At 43.1% G+C, this 19,179-nt stretch overlaps 3 protein-coding genes across 6 annotated transcripts in view; 2 read left to right on the forward strand and 1 right to left on the reverse strand.

The window, feature by feature from the left end:
• pds5a (PDS5 cohesin associated factor A) overlaps nt 1-6,896 on the forward strand; it is a 50,191-nt gene extending 43,295 nt beyond the window's left edge. For both annotated transcript variants that reach the window (XM_056409471.1, XM_056409472.1), the window contains exons 21-33: nt 75-233; nt 382-450; nt 636-772; nt 927-1,050; nt 1,350-1,554; nt 2,175-2,289; nt 2,426-2,558; nt 3,483-3,602; nt 4,404-4,466; nt 4,650-4,795; nt 4,875-4,959; nt 5,063-5,325; nt 6,810-6,896. In XM_056409471.1, coding sequence (XP_056265446.1) covers nt 75-233; nt 382-450; nt 636-772; nt 927-1,050; nt 1,350-1,554; nt 2,175-2,289; nt 2,426-2,558; nt 3,483-3,602; nt 4,404-4,466; nt 4,650-4,795; nt 4,875-4,959; nt 5,063-5,325; nt 6,810-6,813 — 1,623 coding nt within the window. In that variant the 3' untranslated portion in view covers nt 6,814-6,896. The remainder of the gene's footprint in view (nt 1-74; nt 234-381; nt 451-635; nt 773-926; nt 1,051-1,349; nt 1,555-2,174; nt 2,290-2,425; nt 2,559-3,482; nt 3,603-4,403; nt 4,467-4,649; nt 4,796-4,874; nt 4,960-5,062; nt 5,326-6,809) is intronic.
• ube2kb (ubiquitin-conjugating enzyme E2Kb (UBC1 homolog, yeast)) lies at nt 5,687-13,149 on the reverse strand. 2 transcript variants are annotated; one of them, XM_056409476.1, is made up of 8 exons: nt 13,002-13,149; nt 12,054-12,147; nt 11,889-11,947; nt 10,386-10,468; nt 10,181-10,280; nt 9,969-10,097; nt 9,348-9,436; nt 5,687-5,711 (listed from the first exon to the last, which is right to left on the reverse strand). In XM_056409476.1, exons 1-7 carry the CDS (start codon nt 13,062-13,064, stop codon nt 9,362-9,364), a joined length of 603 nt encoding a protein of 200 aa, XP_056265451.1. In that variant the 5' UTR covers nt 13,065-13,149; the 3' UTR covers nt 5,687-5,711; nt 9,348-9,361. The 2 variants fall into 2 exon arrangements, with proteins under 2 accessions (XP_056265451.1, XP_056265449.1); XM_056409474.1 differs by lacking the exon at nt 5,687-5,711 and adding an exon at nt 7,930-8,545.
• Nucleotides 13,150-14,196: 1,047 nt separating this feature from the next.
• Nucleotides 14,197-19,084, forward strand: smim14 (small integral membrane protein 14). 2 transcript variants are annotated; one of them, XM_056409479.1, is made up of 5 exons: nt 14,197-14,519; nt 15,267-15,363; nt 15,966-16,014; nt 16,125-16,279; nt 17,992-19,084. In XM_056409479.1, exons 2-5 carry the CDS (start codon nt 15,289-15,291, stop codon nt 18,028-18,030), a joined length of 318 nt encoding a protein of 105 aa, XP_056265454.1. In that variant the 5' UTR covers nt 14,197-14,519; nt 15,267-15,288; the 3' UTR covers nt 18,031-19,084. The 2 variants fall into 2 exon arrangements, with proteins under 2 accessions (XP_056265454.1, XP_056265455.1); XM_056409480.1 differs by having other exon boundaries at nt 14,199-14,441.
• Nucleotides 19,085-19,179: the final 95 nt, after the last annotated feature.

Genomic DNA, 19,179 nt, shown 5'->3' on the forward strand with positions numbered 1-19,179 from the left:
TATTTTACCTTGAATTGTCGATTATTTTTTCATATGTGATCTTTTTTTTTCTTCGTCTCTCTCCCCCCCCCCAGCCTCTGTCACGTAGTCTGAACGCGGACGTCCCAGAGCAGCTCATCACTCCCCTTGTGTCCCTGGGCCACATCTCCATGCTGGCCCCAGATCAGTTCGCTTCGCCAATGAAGTCCATTGTGGCCAACTTCATTGTCAAGGACTTGCTCATGAATGACAGGGTGTGTGGATTTGAGCGAGTGAACAGTTGCTCACTTCTTTTTACAGTTTTACAACAATGCCACTGAATCCTGTTTATAAAAATACAACTTTGAGCAAAATACACCCAGTTTAGAAAAGATTGTGACTGATGTGCCTTTATGTCTCCAGTCGGTGGGAAACAAGAATGGGAAGTTGTGGACCACTGATGAGGAAGTCTCACCTGAGGTCCTAGCTAAGGTAAGAGCCTATTTGGCAATTCATTTATTGACAAATTATATATTTTTCATTTTAATTCGCGCACAAACCCGATCTTGCGGCGACGACAACGATTTTAATCTTCTTCAAAGCCCATGCAATGTGTGTTTAAAAGATTCCGAGATCTTGCGTTGCCTCATCAATGGCGCTCCTCCTCTTCCCCACAGGTGCAGGCCATCAAGCTGCTAGTGCGCTGGTTACTGGGAATGAAGAACAACCAGTCAAAGTCGGCAAACTCCACCCTGCGCCTGCTGTCAGCCATGCTGGTTAGCGAGGGCGACCTCACAGAGCAGAAGAAGATCAGGTGACTCGATGGGCTAGAATGTCTCAGTCGAGCTGTTGGAGGGACTACGATGTAGCCGTGGGGGGGGAAATCATTTATTACAGATTCAGAGGTCAATTTACTAGATTTTCTTTGCTAACGTTCCTACACTTATGTTGTTGCTTTCTCCTCACAGCAAGTCAGACATGTCTCGTCTGAGGCTGGCTGCAGGTGGAGCCATCATGAAGTTGGCTCAGGAGCCCTGTTACCATGACATCATCACACCCGAACAGTTTCAGCTCTGCGGCCTTGTTATCAACGTCAGTCTCAACCTTTACGTCGTCCCTTTAAAGGACGCTTTAGCAGAAGACATTTTGGCATGTGACCGTATGGGAAGCCCGGGTATAAATATAATAATAATATAAATACTCAAATTATTTATTAGCTGAATTCCTTTGAGTTGCTTCGTCCTATTTTTTTTTAGAATAGAGATATTCTTAGTGTCTGTGCAATCTACACAATGTTCATTCTCAATAATCACTCCGCTTTATATTCATTCTGCTTTACTCGCTTGTGTGATTGAGTTGTGTCAATCGAGTCTGTTCCCTCCGGCTTACAGGATGAGTGCTACCAGGTTCGTCAGATCTTCGCTCAAAAGTTGCACCTGGCTCTCGTCAAACTGATGCTGCCCTTGGAATACCTCGCCGTCTTTGCCCTGTGCGCCAAAGACCCGGTGAAGGAGCGCCGCGCACACGCCCGACAGTGCCTGCTCAAAAACATCTCCGTCCGGAGGGAGTTCATCAAACAAAACCCACTCGCTCAGGGTCAGTGTTCAGCCGATGGATGTTTTTCATGTGCTCTGTGGTTATGCACTGCTGTTGTTTTGGTTTCTGGGACCTTTTTTTCACTGCGCTTTATTGAACAGCAGTTGAAAGGTCACGTTTAAAAAGTCACGTTTCCATCCAAATTTACCGCAAACCCAAAAATCTGTAAAAGAAAATGCAAATGAATGCCCGTTTCAAGTTAACGCTCTTGTGCAAATGGGTGTAGGATGGATACAGATGACGTCCGTGTTAAGCACGAGATTTACGGATGCCATGAAACCAATGCTGAAGAACAAAGTAAAAAAAGTCCGCCAGTCAAACCTCAAACCAACGTAGTCGACGTTGAAACCACGATAGAAGTATAGCATTCAAGTTTATTTAATGTATACTTATTTCAGGAAGGCCACCGTCTCCTCTCCGTCCCATCTGTGATGTTTTCATCTGCTGCTATCTTTTTGTGGAGTTAGACTTAATTTCTGTAATTTATTAAGATTGTCTTTATTGCACTCGGTTGCATTTAGTTTTTAATCAATACGCCAACCATGATGCACAATTTTGAACGAGATGGATAATAACCCTTTTAAAGACGTTAACTTTTATTATTATTTTCTTTCCCACAGAAAAACTTGTCTCCCTCCTTCCCGAGTATGTTGTTCCCTATATGATCCACTTGCTGGCCCACGATCCAGACTTCACAAAACAACATGAATATGAACAGCTCAAGGACATTAAAGAGTGAGTGCGGACATACTATTGTTACTTTGTGTCGTAAACTATTTATGAATGTAGCTGAGAATATGTATGTTGAGTCTTGACTTGGAAGGCTACTAAGATGTCAGTGGGGATGTTTATTCTGTGCTTCTGTGCGTAGGTGTCTGTGGTTCATGCTGGAAGTGCTGATGACCAAGAATGAGAACAACAGCCATGCTTTTCTGAGGAAGATGGTCGAGAACATCAAACAGTCCAAGGATGCACAGTGTCCTGATGATGCAAAAGGCAATGAGGTACGTTGACAGGCTTGACCAACAACAACAAAAAGCATCAGAAATAATTTCACTCAATCACAAAAGGAAAAAAATAAAGAAAATCATAGCTGCTATCGGCGATGTGCGGGTCCTCGTTCCTACGCACACGTTACTGGCTGGACGGCGGGCTCCCTCGGCCGAGAACGCAGGCCGGCGGTCTGACGTTTTACCGTTTGTCCCGTACCGCTGATTTCCTTTCCTTTGGAGGCGCTTTGACCGAGTGAAAGTAAGCTTGTCTATATCCTCAGGCCGTGACTTTTATCAAACGTGACAAGTTTGCGTCAGATTCGAGGAAGTCCAGTGGAGCCAGGAGGTGGCGCTGTGCTAATGTGAACATATACATGTATCGTGTGTCTCTACGTGAAGTCTAGACCACGACATGTAAATTACATGTGAATCGGATGTGTTTTAGGCTGATTTGCTTTGGCCAGTCGGAGGCGCTTTGACTGAGTGAAAGTAAGCTTGTGTTTTTCACCAGTCCTGATATGCATGATAAATGTAACAACTTTTGGGATATGATAAAGCCCCCAAAACGGCAACATTCCTTAGAGAAAATAATAATTCTTTGAAAAACAATAGGTTCCTCTACGACGAAGTGGTCACGAGGCCCCCATTTAAAGAAAATAAATACAATTATTCCAATAAGCGTGATGTCTTGCTTGCATCTCTTGAAACCAAACCGTTTTCATTCGTTCATAAACGTGATGCTTTTGGGGTAATTGTCTTTAGGAAAACAAGCCGGTGTACATAATGTTTTTAAATCTATTGGATCATTACGTGGAAGGCCGACAATGTAGAGAGGGAAGAAGCCGGGAAGCAAAACACGAATATTTTGGAAGTGTGTGGGCCGAGTCGCCCCAATTATCAATCAATTCTAACGGTCTCATGTTGCCTTGTTTACAGAAGCTGTACATTGTCTGTGATGTCGCTCTCTTTGTTATCGCCAACAAGAGCACGGCGTGTCACCTGGACTCTCCGAAAGACCCTGTCATACCCTCCAAGTTCTTCATCCTCCAGGACAAGGCAATATATACACACACACACACACACACATACACAGTATCAACGCAACACATGTCAAGTCACATAACTCGTCTAACACAATGCACACATACATGCAACTGATGACTATGCTTGGAGCTGGTTGCCTACATGCAACTGCTTCTATGCACTCACATTAAAGTTTAGAGATGACAGATCTAATTTGTGTGAAATTAATATTACAGCAAATGTAATAAACACACAGACGAGTCGGCTGCATGCTGATGCGTCATGTTTACTCTTTACCTCCACAAGTTGCTGGTTAGTTGCTGCTCTGTGCGCACGAGAGGACATGTTGGCTGGTTATTAATCAAACATATAGTTTATGATGTGTGATTGTAAAATGACTCCACAGCTACTAAACCAAAAAGGTGGCAGCCCTGTAAAGGATTGTGTGCACATTTTCTAATAAGGACTTTTTTATTATGATGAAACGTCACACCGAATGAGTAAACCGGATCTTGGCTCCACTTTGTACGGCCGGCCCGGCTATGTAAAAAAAAAAAAGCACAAACGCTCATACCACACACACACACACACACACACACACACAGTGCTTTTATCCTCTTAAGTAGACACTATACATTTCCAATGATAGTTGTCATGCTGCTATATTAATGCTCTGTATATGGTATGGAGAAACCTTAAGAATGCCTTTTTTCCACTCCGTGGTAGATGAATATGCACGCAGGTCACTCTTTTCAGATTGAAAGAAAAGTCATGACCTTTGTGCTGTAGCAGTTCATGCTAATCAAAGTTTTCTGCCGTGATTTGTTTCCACAGGACTTCAAAAACGATAAAGAGTATCTATCGACAGAGATGAAACAAATGTTGCTCTCTGGAAAGGTAATCCAAGTTAATAATGCTTAACACTGTAGTTTAATTTGAAGGAAGTGCAGAATACATAAACACTACTTGGGTGTAGTAAAAAAATATATATTTCTCATGTTATCACCAGTTCAGAAACATCTGTATTCACTCACTCACTCACCAGTCCAACACTGTTTGTGCCCCCCTTGCTTCACTCAGCCTAAACCATCCCCAGTGTTGGGAGCTGTGAACAAGCCTCTGATGGTACCAGGGAGGAGGATCTTCACCAAGACCGCCTCGGACACGGCCAGTAACACCAGCACCAACTCCTCCCTATTGAGCTCCACAGCTATCAACAAGAACAGGTACAGGCGCAACACACACACACACATACACACCAACCAAGGAAAAGGCTTTCTTCAACTTTCTAAACGTGTCTTGTAGTAACAGCATCGCCGCCACCGAGTCATCAGAGAGCCGAGCACAGGAGAACAACGAGAACCCAGTCATCAAGAACGATGGGAGTAAGGTCAGCGCAGTGGGGACAACCTCATGTCCGCTCGGACTGTCTGCTTAGTGTGCCACTAAGCGGTTGTCTTCACCGAGCTGTCCCTGCCATCTTCCCCCCTCAGGACGAGCCAAGTCAGAACGTAACCCCTGACGATGAGACAGAGGTGTCGCCTGTCAAGCGGCGCAGCCGTCCGGCCAAATCCACCACAGCCGCTCCCGTCGAAAAAGAGGCACTACCGCCACCGACCGTAGGCGGAGCGGGCAAGGGCAGGAAGAGGGCGGCCGACCCCAACGCCAACTCGTCAGCAGAGTCAATCAACATCAAGATGTCGAAACAGCAGCAGCAGAATGACGAAGGAACGAAGAGACAGATTGACTTGCAGAGGTGAGAGCGGAGAAGAAGAAAGTCGAGGAAAGAGAAAACGTGAGACAGAAAGTGACTTAAAATGGAATTAACTGTCGTAGCTTAGTGTATCGTAGCTTTGGCAGAGAAATGGTGAAATAGGAAATTAACTTTATTTTTCTTCAGGTGGCTGATAAGAAGCGATAAGAAAGAGGGACAGTTGGAGCCTGCAGAGAAGACAGGGAGATCTGTAGGGACAGGGGCCCTTCTCCTGGGCAGCGAGGGAGAGACTGAGACTGAGCTGGAGCTGGAGTCCAGCCCGGAGGGCGCTCTCTGTGGCAGGAAGGACGTGGAGAGACACAGTCTCACACGGGGCCAGAGCAGCCGTTCAGCCTCATCCAACGCATGTAGCCAGGGAGAGACCAAATCTGCAAGGAAGGGAGCAGGGAGAACCAACAGTGGTCTGGCAGTGAGTTGGTTTAGTCCAGGAATATCTGTAAACGCAGTTCATCCTCCTGCTGGTCTATACAGAACTGTCTCGATCGAGGGTAGGATACCTAGACCTCGGTTGTCTTAATTACAATGTCCTGTTGCCTTTATGGATGGAATTAAATTACAGATCGTTTGGGAGATTTAGAGTTAAATTAATATTTACTTTAATGTTGATGTAGCACACCGATTAACAAGAACATTTAAAAGCGTCCCTTCGTATAAAAAAGGTTGCCGCCACATGCTCCCGACCGTTTAGGTGTGTCCTGGTAAACAATCCAAAAACATCCTTATTTCCGGTTTGTGGGGTTGCAAATATAACGTAAGCTGACCGGAAGTAAACGTGGACCCAAGCTGTTACCTAGCAACGTAATTCCTGTTTAGGTCTGGCAAAAGCTGTGCCGAAGAGACTAGAGGAAGTTCAGTTTGCGTCTGTCGTCTGTGTGGTGTTCGTCAACGCACAAACTACAACACAGTGATTGTTGATCTTGTATGCACGTTATTTGTTGTCTTATAAAAGGTAGTCTCTTAATCTTAGGGGTGCTTCCACACCTGTAGTTCAGTTCATTCAGATCACTTTAAAAAAACAAATCAAGAGGAGTTATACAGACTGACCAGTAACTCGTTGATTGGAAAGTTTATGCGATTGTCACCCTGCATCATCAGGACCCAGGTGGGAAAATCTAATTCTGGGGATTTATATTTCAGATATGTATATATTGTTCTTTTGTGCCACAAAGTAAGACTGATTAAAAGCATTATTAGACAATAAATTGAGCCCATGTTATGAACACAGGTCAAGCGCTCCCAGATGACTGGAGCAAACATCGGGACACGGGATTCACTTTTTAGTCAAGTACACAATTGGACACAATTTAATTTAATTTCTTGTGCCGATCAATACAAATGTTTCCTGAACAGAATGAATGTCCAGCAGATGGATTTAGTCGTAATCTTCGCTGTCGAGATCGTGCTAACATCTGTCAGCCAGCAGAAAACATTGGTGGTGGCTGACTCTGAGCTTTGTTGTGTTTCAGGTAAAGAGGAAACCAGCGAAGGTGAAACCAAGACTAGAGAATCGGGCCACTCTTCCTCCCCAGCCCCATGTACACGCTCCTCTGACTCTAAAGCTTTCCTGGACACATTATGGACATTTCTTAAAACACACACACAGACACACGAACCACTGACATCCTAGAAGGTTTTAAATACCTTATATAAGTCAATTGAAGCTCATTGTATGTAGGTCTTACGAAAGTGAAAAAGAAAAAAAATGTTATTTTTTTGCCTTTGTTTGTTGCTCTTTGCTTCTTTTGTGGAGCTATTTTTAAGAAAAACAAAAACAGGATGGACATTTTACAAACGTTTTAATCTGGTTATGGTCGTTGCTTATTAAATTACCTGGGAAAAAAAATCAAAAACCTCCTCCTGTATGTCTCCTTTCCTCTTCCTATGTCTGAACAGTATTTTCATTTTGTGCTCACCGTTTTTTTTTCTTAAACGGTTATATTTTGTAAATACCCACCTGCAGTTTTTAATATCTAAGACAAATAGTAACTACGGGAACATCATAGCACAAGTTTTGTGCATTTAAGAGATGTACCAATCAAAAATGTATCCACATTGATGTCGAAGTGGTTATAGCGTCCAGTAGGAACCCCGTGGCCTCGATGGCCCTCGTCTGGCTTTTGAAAGGGCCTTTTGGTTTATTCATACAGCGGTGAAAGCTCTGGACACAGTGCTGGTCGGGGGGGCCTTGGCATTGAGCTGGGTTTGAGTGACCGTTCGATTTTTTTTTACTGCTGAAGTATGAAACCCTACTTCACCTCGGAATGCATAAATGATATTACTAAAAAAATACGGGTTCAGGTTTTTGTTCATCTTTTACAGTGAAATATTTTTTTTTTGTATTGTCCAGTTATTTTCTGGATACCGTTCTTCCTCCTGTTGAGCATCGAGTGAGGAAACCGCACATGTTGTTGGCAACCTATTTTTTCATGTAGTTAACGTATGACTTCTCAAATCATATTTAATTTGTTTTCCCCAGAAAATAAAAAAACCCCAATCTTTTTAGATGTTACCACTGCTTTTGTTGTGATCAACGTGTCTATGGCGCGCGGGTATCGGAAGCAGAGAGATATTGACAAGAACCAAACGTGAGTTAACACTTTTTTTTTTATCAAAGAAACATGACACTGTCACAATAAATAACCATGCTTTTTATACTGCTGATGCTCGCTTCCAAGGAAAAGAGAGGACAACTAAGTCTTGATCCAAAAGTAGAAACTGAGGTGCAACGGCCCAATTTTTGTTATGCTTCATGCAATATTGTACATGGTGAGGTGGGGGTGGCTCTTCCGGGTATGTCCTTTCTTCTTTTTTTACAAAATATAGATCCAGCCATCAATGGTGCACTCTTGTGATAACGAAACAGCTCTGGACTATTTACAAGTCAAAGAGATGGAGTACACCTTTTCTGGGGGGTGCGGGGCTGGAAACTGTCTTCACGGTGGGTGGAGAGGGAGCAGGATGTCCTGCCAGTTGCATGAGTCTGAAGGGATGTTGGATCGCACAGAACGCTCCATCCCCCCGCATCGTTTGGCCAAATAAAAATAAAAAGGCAGCACAGATCATGCGAGGACAATAAAAGACGAGAAAGAAAAAAAGTTTGATCATGGCGCAGCAGAAAAGACGCCATGTGGTGTCCTTCAGGGCTGAACAGGCCGTCCCTTCCAGTCCCTTATAGGGCCGGGACTTTGGCTGAGCAATAATCCTAACCAAGAAAAATAATAAACAGGCCATTTCAGAGGTTTTGCTCATAGATCTCAAAAGCATAAAAAAATATCTTCCCCCATAAATTGTAAACCAGGCATAGTTTGTGTTTAAAATAATTTGTTTTACAATGTCATTTTAAGAAAGAAAAAAAAACAGTATATCTCCGATGTATTTTCAAATTTACACGCATCTATTTACAGTTAACAATTTTCCTTATGCGCCGAGTATGTGTAATGTTTACTAATTCTATAGACGGAAAAAGAAAACTGCAGGGTAATGCAGCATCTGTGATATGATTCTTTTTTATACATTACATAGTTCAATGCAGAACACTATCCAGTCAAGTTAATATAATCCAACTACACCTTTTACGGTATTAAATGTCTAGAAGAGATCTGAGAGTCCAACTGGTTGCTGGACTATGTTGTATTGGGAGGCGCAGAATGCTGATTTCCTTCACCTTTTACCCTGGAAAACCCAGCAGGCGAAAGGCAGTTGATTCTTTGCAATATTAAGGACCAAAAGTGTCGGCGCTTATGTGAATGGAGGGTGTGGAATACAAGATGAGTGAGTGTTGGGGTGGCTTATAACAAGGACATGCATTTAATGTCGATGGCTTAATGGACAGATGGGGGTCAAGCGAGCAACGGGGCGGTGTGCAGATTGGCGCTACCAGCGGTGTGTTTGTAGCAGACAAACTTGTTATAAGAAGAGGCTCAGTCTGCCGTGGTTAAGGGGGAGGGGTGTAAGAAAAGGCAATGGTGGAATGGATGCTGGGGGGTGGGGGGGGGTCCTCACACCTGGCTGCGTTGCCTCAGTTGCTGAGGAGCAGCTCTGTTGCCGTTTCCACATCCCAGGATTTTGAAGACAAGGCTGCTATTGCTGCATTCTGTGAGCGGGGGTAAGAGATTTAAAAATTATTGTAGCATCGAGTTAAGTGAAAATGATTTTATAGTATGCTAATATGAACATTAAATGTCTGAGCAGCTTTTCTTTCCTTTATGGTAGCTATGATTTGTGCCTTGTGAATAGTAAATACTTTGACATTTACATGAGTGAAACTGAGCAAACTGTTGCCTGACAACAATGCGGTCAACTCAGGCAGCAACTAACAATTTGGCTACGAAGACTATTGCCGTCTTTATTTAGTTATCTATATAAAATATCAGAATTCAGGAGAAAGACATTTGAATTTGGTTTGTCCAGTCAAAAACGTGAAGATATTCAGTTTAATGTCACAAAATTATTTACTTTGAGAGAAACTGGAACAAGAAAATCTTTGCCAAAATTGCTGGAGAAAAAAAAGCTACTCAACAAAGAATCAAGTGATCTATTAAAGCAGCTAACTTTTTCAGTTTCACTCTCTTGACCCACACCATGCTGACAATATGTGATGGTAAAACAAACAAAGGCATTCTGACCTTATCAAAGCCCATCGAACAGAGTTTGTCTATTTTGCGGTTGTAGTCGGTACTGGAGACGGGAGCGCCTGCATAGACGTGAGACCACAGCCTCGCAGTCTGTTTGAACATCTCCGGGTTCTGCTTGTACTGAGGACGCAGACGGAAAGTTCAGTGAGGGTTAGATGTCCAAACGGTAATGGCACAGCGAGGGGCAAGAACGTCCTTCTCACCTGGTTAGCCACTATGGCGTCCTGTGGATCATCTGGTTCTGCCGCGGCGAGCAAAGCCTGTAGAGACAACAGCACCGTCCGCAGGGTCATGGCAGCGGCCCTGGGTGAGACGGACACACAGAGGGCGTTTGAGACGGGACACACACCGGAACATGCAATAAGGGGGGGGCGAGGGGGTTGCACGGTTCAGATGAGTTTCACTCACCACTGGTCTTTTAAAATGTCCAGACATATTGCTCCCGTCACAGAACTGATATTAGGGTGCCAGATCTTACTGATGAACCGCACCTTAAAAAAAACACAAGACAAGTGTTACACCTATGAAGGAAAGGAGGGTGTGGGGGGGGGGCACACTTACTTCCTGGCCCTTAAGTCTTTGTTTTGATCATATGGGTAGATTCTGTCATACCGTTGGTCTCGGCAGCTGTCTTTAAGGCCCTCGTGAGCAATGCTACAAATTAATGAGCACAATTAGATTCTGGCAATATTGGGGTTTTATATGAATTGCATCAATGTAACGAGGTAGAAACGTTAGCCTATTTCATTCAGCGGGTAAGCCAAAAAGACTGATTATTTTATCCTAAAGCTGAACTTATTAAACTTTATTGTGTCATCATATTTATCGAGTTTGCTCCGTGAAGTCACCGATGGAGGATTTCATGCCTGTGCTCTTTAGGCCGGATTACAAGCATATACAAGTGTGTTGAAAGCAGGATGTGTTGACCAAGGGCGTAGGTTTGCATATGGTCCCTCAAGACAAGTCGCAACCAAAGTTTGGGTAAGACACAATTGTCCCCACCAATATTTTGTTCATTTAAATTGCCCGTTAGAGAAATTATTTCGCACAATATATTTGCAAACTCATTCAGATTATTATCTATACTATGTTCATCGCTCAGAAGAAAAATAAATTTCCACGTTTTCCAATGCGCCCTCGAGCCTGTTCGACAAGATGCTGTCATTTAATTGGCTTTAGTGGCAGTCAGAAACACCGTAAAGCGTAACTTGCAGAAAGAGAGCTGCAGTCGTCACGGCAAGCTACTAAATACGCCAAGAAATAATAAAGCCTTATATTAGTATTTCGTTTGGTCTCAACATTGTTATTGTGGCTGCATTATAACCCTACATTGAAAAAGGTACTTTGTTTTGAGTGTGTCAAAGCATTAAAAATACCACTCTGGAACACAATGATTAGTAATTGGAAAAATGCCATTGAAAGCTTTAACCGCCATCAAGCGAGGAAACACCCCATCATGCTGTAACAACGAATGCACTGGAGAAAACAATAGTTCACAGCTAACGACTAAATGCAATGGTTAAAACACAGCAGGAGGCAAGGCACTGTCTAATTAAAATGATAGATTTATTACAAATGTTCTAATTTCTTTTGTCACTACACAACTGGTAAGAGTTGTTTATATACATGTTATATAAAATACTGTTACTGTATATTTGCATTTTAGCAGAATTTTTCTTATTCATTTATTTAAATATGTATTATTTAGTGCAGAATACTGTTTTGTTTTTAAACTAAGGTTGTATTACTGTTGGGGGCTGGCATTGTCCCTACCGATGCGGAGACCAAACCTACGACCTTGGTGTTGACCCCAAACCAGGATGCAGTGTGCATGTAAAAGCACTCAGATGGGAGAGAAAGTGGCAAGAACATACAGCAAGTATTTAGATGGGAGCAACTGAAAGCACGTACCTTTGGAGGATTAAAAGGATAGGTTTCTGGGATTTTTATTTCAAGCTTAAATCTGCCACCTTGGAAAGAAATGAAACATGAACTGTGTCAGCGTGATAAACCCTAACATGAAGTGTCTTGGCAGATATATTGTCTGGTAATTGTGACGCAGGTCTGTGACAATACCTTCATATGGTGTATCGGGAGGACCCGCAATCTCCCCCCTCAGCTCCGTGAAGTTCTCATCCACCAAATCTACTTTGATCTGGTTTTTACTCGTCTACGGGACAAACGAGAAGGAAACGTTACTCCGTCGCGCCACAGCATTTGCAGTCCTCACTCGCAGGGCCGTGTCGCGACACGTCTCCGCCCGGTGTGGAAGCACATACGTTGACAAACACGCGTGAAAGCTGTGACTGCACTTTGTGGCGGAGCTCATCAAGAGCCGCTGGGACATTTAAATACGTCAGCAGCGTAGACGGCTCTGCGCTGGAGCCAAGCTAGCAAAAGTTGGCTTAAGTACAAACCTACAACAACAAGAGTTGACAGGCGATAGCATGACAGAATGCATACGACTAAACGACTTAAATCTACACCTATTAAAAACAAACGTCTAACAAAAGAAATGATGAGTTGGTTAAGGTTATATCATGAAGACCACAGGCTAATGCTAACTGAGGTGGAGATGTCAACATATCGTTACTGTTAGCAAGCTGCTAACTCGGAGAGCCCGTGGCTAACTGTCGTCGGTAAACATCTCACGTTACGGTGCCTTTTAACGAGGCGCGTATTTCCCATAAAGGGTATGGTTATCGTCGTTACGTCGGTACCCACAGCTATGCGGCGTTATTAAAAACAAGTGGCTTGTCAGTTGGCAGAGCTGAATCCTCGGTGTTTCCTGAACACACCCACCTGACAATAACAGGATCGGTTCGGCTGAAATCGAGCTAACGCTAGCTGAAGTTCTCCTGTGTAGGCCTGACCTACAGCAACACTTGACTGGGACCTGACGTTAGGTAATGTTGGCGTCTGCGACTGACACTTGTGTTTTAATTAGTTCAGTTCAAACAGTAGCAACAATAAGCTTAATCTAAGTGAGAAAAGAAAAGAAAATAGCCTGACACGTTACCGCACCTCTTCGCTTTTGAGAACTTCTTTGAACTCCCGCTTGATCCTTTGGACCGCGATGTTAGCCATGGCTGTGTCTGCTGAACTGCTGCTGCTGCCTCGAAGCCAGACCCGGGGCCTCGCTCTGTGTGTGCGCGTGTATTTGCGCGCGCGTGTTATCTCTGATCGTGTGTGTGTGGTGGGGGCGGGGGGGGGGGTGATATTCAGTTACGGAGCTCTTCTCCTTTCACTTTCACCTATCACCACTTTAGAGGGGCTAGCTGTCGCGGTCGACAGCCCGCCAGTACAAGTTAGTCCAGAACATACAGTGCGCGTGCACGTGCGCACACACACACAGGTATATAAATAGATTGTGCAGCTAAATAGAGTAGAAACTGGAAGTTCCATTAATGAGCTCTTGTTCATGGGTTTGTGTTGTGTTCAGCACATGAGGAGAAATGTCCTGAAAGGGCAAGTTTGAGAAACATCTGAATAGCACCTTTTATTCACCGACAGTGTTTCAGCAACATTTACAAGCAAGGGAAGAGAGCTGTTAGATTCAACACTTTTCTATTTTCTTTTGACTCTTCAACTGCTATCACTGCTTACTTGACAGTCCAACTGCTTTCATGGCTTCGGTATCGACGTCCATTAAAGTTGCTTTCGAATACGTGGCTTATAAAGTGACATAAAAGTAGGAGGAAGCTGTTAGGTTCTGCCCTCAGTGACAAGTATTTGGATTAAGCCAATGAAGGAAATGTATTTTTTACTACATTAATATCTACACTTATCTATGGTAATTACTATGCACATGTTATATATGATGGACACAATATGTGACTACAGTCTTATAATGTAATAAACTAAAAACATATAATTCAATTATGTATGTATTATTTCAGTAGTGTAGGAAGTATCTTTAAAACAAAAAATAATTCAAGGAAAATTCCTGTATTCAAATCTTACTGGTCTGAACGTCTTAGTCTATATATTATAATATTGGATTATTATTATTTAAGAAAATTAACTACATATGTTTTTGTTGGAGTAAAGGTAGGCTGCTATGTTTTTAAAATAGAAGTATAAAGTATCATACAATTTAAGTACAGTAATCGAGTTACATTCCATCACGGTATATTTGGTTACACAACTGTACAGATGTTGGGGCTCTGTTCATCTGCCAGAGGCAGCGGACTGTTTGTTTACTTTCGAGACGGCGCAATCGTACGTTCCCCTGATTGGCGCATAAGGCCCGCCTATCAAACGACTGGACCAACGGGAGACGTCCGAAGCGCCACGTGCGCGCAGTTGCTGGATGTGCCTCGTGAAGACTCGCTGGTTGGCTCACGTGCACCAACAAAACACAGACGGTAGGTTGACATGTCTGGAGGCGGAGGGGGAACAACAGCGGTGCAGCCCAGGCCCGTTTAAGACATTTCGTGTTTCCTCAACGTCTACAAAGCTCAAGTAAGTTGTGATTTGGTGCCGTGTGTCGACACGCATCTCTTCATTCAGCAGTCGAGAGGAACACAATAAGTCAACGCGGTGAGTTTGTGTTGCTAGCTTGGTTAGCAAGCAGTTAGCGTCAGCTACATTAGTTCAAGAGTAACATTACCGGTAACATTCTTAATATAATAGTCGCGTGACTGTAACACGGAGGTGAAGTGCTGTTTTGTGGGAAGCGCGTATTGCTGCCGTTGAGTGTCTTTTCAGCAGCCAGGCTCGAGATAAAACCGGCCGCTTCGTTTGTTCGTCACTCCAGAAATATGCAGGCAGCCACCTTGCAAATATATATGGAAATATAACGCTGTCGTGCTTTCTTATTTTACTATTGTAACTCGAGTACAAGCGACGCAAAGTATGTGTTCAGTCAAGTTACGGTGACAGTCGTGCATTCTGCAGCTTTTGTATGTATTGATTGATTGATTGATTCACAGGTAGCCTCATTGGCCAAGTCTGTTTGACCAGAGCTGTACATGTAACTCGCTTAGGTGTATATTTGCTGACATGGTAAATACTTGTTGGTTTTTGGTTTGCAAAACAGAAATGCAACATATGGTGTCAGTTTTGTTTCCTTGGTGGCTGTGATTCTACACTGAAAATATTGGCAGTGAAAACAAGTTAATCAACATTATGCGCACACAAAAAAGACGAGAAAGGTCGACATGACAAAAAACAGTGCAAAGAACAGGTCAAAAATAGAACAGTGTGTACAAATCTTTGTGGGTGTTTAAAAAAAAAAATGTTTTGCCATTCAGGGCAAATTAGCATCAACCAATTTATTTGTTCTAGGGTGGACGCTGTCTGGTGAGAAATGGCGGAGGGAGGCTTTGACCCCTGTGAGTGCGTCTGCACCCATGAGTATGCCATGAGGCGCCTCATCAACCTGGTGAGTGGCCTTTTGGCTGTTGCTTGAAAACTTAAGTGGCTTGCTTATTTGGGTTGCGTCACACAAGCAGGGAATCCAGGTGTGCTGCAAAGTATGAATAATGTCCTGCCGAAGGTAGGATGACAGAGAGATCAACGATGGAGTCAAAACTAGTAAGCCAATAAAAGTCCCAAATGGATAGGAGGCATGGAAAAGCTGCCGACTGGCACAGAGCCAGCACATCCTGGTTCCTGGTTCCTGCTTGCTGTTTATCCGGAGAGCCAATCAGCATTTCGACGCTTAAGAGGTGTCACTCCGATGCACAGTGCTTGTAAATGTTCTCCGGCTCTCTTTAATGCACCGTGTAAAAGAAGAGGTCAACATTGGGAGGTGAGAAAAGGGATTTGCGTGTCACAACTAGAGTATATTTTTAAATTGTTTGACTAATGTTACAAGGAGCTTACGGTTTGTGTCTGTTATTGGTTTATAGACCTCCTGTGTTTTTTCCTCGCACTAGATAAGGCCAGTGGTAACCAGAGTAACCAAGTTGGCCAGCTGAGTTATTTTTCCAGCTCTCCTTTTGTATTAAATCTGCTTTGTTCCTTCTGTAATTTCTCCCTCAGCTCAGGCAATCTCAGTCCTACTGCACAGACACAGATTGCCCTCAGGAATGTATGTATGAACGGATTAGTGTTTTTGTTCTTCACAATGTGTTGTGTGGAGTTCTGGGATCATAAACGCATAGTGTGGATTACAAGTGTCAAGATATGTTTGTTTTCCAGTGCCGGGTCCCAATGGGCCGGTCAGCGGAGGCGGGGACCTGACCCTCCCCATGGTCCTGATGGGATGGGCGGTGCTGGCTGTGCTCCTGTTCCTGTTGCGCCCATCCAGTCTCAGGGGCAGCCGCCCCACAGGCAAACCTACCGGACCCCGCAATGTCAGTATCGAATGCAGTCCGACCACATAACGTAGATATTGTCTGCCTTTTGGTTACCATGACGATTCAACACAAGGTAGCACAGTGTGGTGAATCACAGCATAGAAGTGAACTAGCGTAAGATAATAAGTAAGACACTTTTTTGCTTTTTATGGTGATTTACTGAGAGATCGTAAAAGTTACAGTTTTTGATTAACACTGTAACCCATGAAATAAAAACAAGAAAGAAGTTATAAGTTAAGACATGCTGATTGTTAATATCATTGCTTAAGTTAATAATAATAATAATTCAGACTTCTATAGCGTTTTTCTAGGTACACAAAGCTTAAGTTAGTTTTCAAAGAAGAAAAATGCATAGAAAATGCTTTTATACGCCTGAAATCAATCGTTGGTTTGTGCACAGCTGAGTGATAGACTTATCATCATCAATCAAATATCCCCAATCATTTATTATTATTATATATATTTTATATATCTTATATTTTTGAATGTGTAGCCACCACCACCTATTTCTGTCCTTTTTATTTAATTGTTTCTCTCTTTTTTTAGAGCAGACATTTTGACTTGCCTGTTGTTGTTACTAACATCTCTACCAATGACAGTGAGACAGTATGAGCAATACAAAACCCTCAAACTGAAGTTGATAAATGGCCTTCAGCCGTCAATAATATTATTTATACTCGTGCTTTTATTGTAATGTGTCAAAATGTCTTCCATAAAATGTGGCCTATTGGTTATCCGTCAGGTTTTGCTGTGCTCTTTAAAGGTCAGCTGTCTTGACCACAGATTAATTATTGTATCAACCTTCTTTTTTTGGAGTGGTTTGAGTGATTTAGTGGGCTCTGGTTTTGTATGGCAGTGTGTACTTTTGAATTACTCTTAGACCAATCTCTGTCAATATTGTTCTCCTTGAGTCACGGTACAGCGAAAGCACTCCACCCAATTGCAGAAATGGTTTGGTCAATATTTTTGCAAAGATGAGCTATTATCTCCGAAACATTAGATGACTAAATGTTTATTCGGTGATATGACCTGGAGCTGTATTGTAGGACAAGGATGGGTAAAGTTGTTTTGCAACAAAAAAAATATATTATATAATATTATATTTGTTTAGATTTTCATAACATTCTGGCAGCAATCAATAAATATAATGCTCTGACCACAAAAAAATACCTGGATCTGTGGCAGTCAGGATAAGCCCGTCCAATAATTTCATTAAAATTCAACCTGCCTTTGGGTATTCTGCCCGTGCCCTCATTGTTGTTACTGGTGTCCACCACAAGCTGCTAGCCTGACAGCTGTGGGTCCTAACGGGAGCCATGTTGGTCGTGTGCCTTCAGGATGAGCGTCTAGGGGAGGCCTGAAGGGGACTGGTTGGCTTTCTGCTACAGTTAGCGACTAATGGAACTAGCGCTGCTAGCTACTTTCATTGGAACGAAGTGTGCTACACTGGGTGTGGTTTTACGTTTGGCTCTTTAAAAGAAAAAAGTATACATAGCTGTCTCTTGCTGGTTTCTCCAAAAGTTGCTGATGCCCGTTCAAACAGTGACTCAGCCTCTGGCTGTAAACAACCAGATGAACATTTGCTGATGTCTTGTGTGTCCACATTTAAAACTAATCTATTCTTTTTTTATTATTGTCATGTTATACATTGTATAATTACAGGATGTCTCTATTCTTAAGACTCAATATTTGCTTGTCCTGTTTTGCAGAGTGCTGGAAGAGAGCCTCCAGCACCACCTATCGACTAGCAGCAGAGAGCACCAGCACTCACCCACCTGCTCTGACTGGAGCTGCAGTCAGCCGGCGACTGTGACTAAGGGACGGCGCCATCTACCCTTCCTTCAGTTCTCTCTTGCTTTTCTCCTGTTTTATTGCAACTGTGTTTTGGGGGTAGATTTGTCTGCGATTCCTGTCACTGGAGCCCAACGGATACCGGATTTATGAGGCCAGTACGGATATGATATTTCAGAGTCATAAAAAAACAACCTGATATTGATCAACAAGTGTAAGAGAACATACACAAACAACATTAACGATTTGGGCATTGGATATATAAAAATGCCATGACATTTTGTTAACGAGGCATAACGTTGTTGTTTTGTATCATCTGCAGAGACAGACTAGCCATCTTTGACTGATAATATTGTCCGACAGCATCAGCGTGTTTGGTTGGGCTCTGGGTATTCGCCGAGTCTTTAATCAGAAGGCTGCGTTGTTCTGAGTCGGTCCATGATCTCAGCTCTGGTGTTGCCTGTGCTGAAAATGAAGGAATGCATCACGTGTGTTGGTGGCTATGGGGGGAGGGGGGGGGTTAAATGGTTAAGTGCTTGCTGAGTGACGAAGGGTGGCGGGTCTACAGACTCAATGACACATTCCTCTCTTTCCACTTAAAAGTCACAACTCTATAAACGGTGCCAGTAATGATGTCATAGCAAGTCATGTTCTAATAGCACATTTAAACCAGCATAATAATTGACGTAATATATATATACACATATATGCATGTGTGTGTATATTACGATTACATTCTTCAGCAAATAGTCCCGCCTTTTCTATGAACTACAGCTCTGGAAACGTCTCTGTCCCCTGAGGCGACCGTTGGTTTTGTGACTGTCGTGTAAGTAAGTGGGACCACAGCGACTGAACTTGGACGATCGGTTGATATGAGCGAAGTTGCAGGTGTACAGACGGTGCAGTGAGTGTGGTCGTTGGAAAACGGCATCCTCAGCACCAGCATTTCCAGATGATTCCATGTACTTGTCTTGTGGTTAAAAGATTAAACTAATCTGAATTGTATACTCACTCGTTGGTAGTAGAGAATCATATTTTTGTTATCGTGGTGTGTTTCCTTATGAAGGTGTGTTGTGCCGAGTCGGTGGTCTGAAAATGGTGGAGGC

The sequence above is a fragment of the Pseudoliparis swirei genome, chromosome 24, assembly GCF_029220125.1.
Source record: "Pseudoliparis swirei isolate HS2019 ecotype Mariana Trench chromosome 24, NWPU_hadal_v1, whole genome shotgun sequence".
NCBI classification, from domain to species: Eukaryota; Metazoa; Chordata; class Actinopteri; order Perciformes; family Liparidae; genus Pseudoliparis; species Pseudoliparis swirei.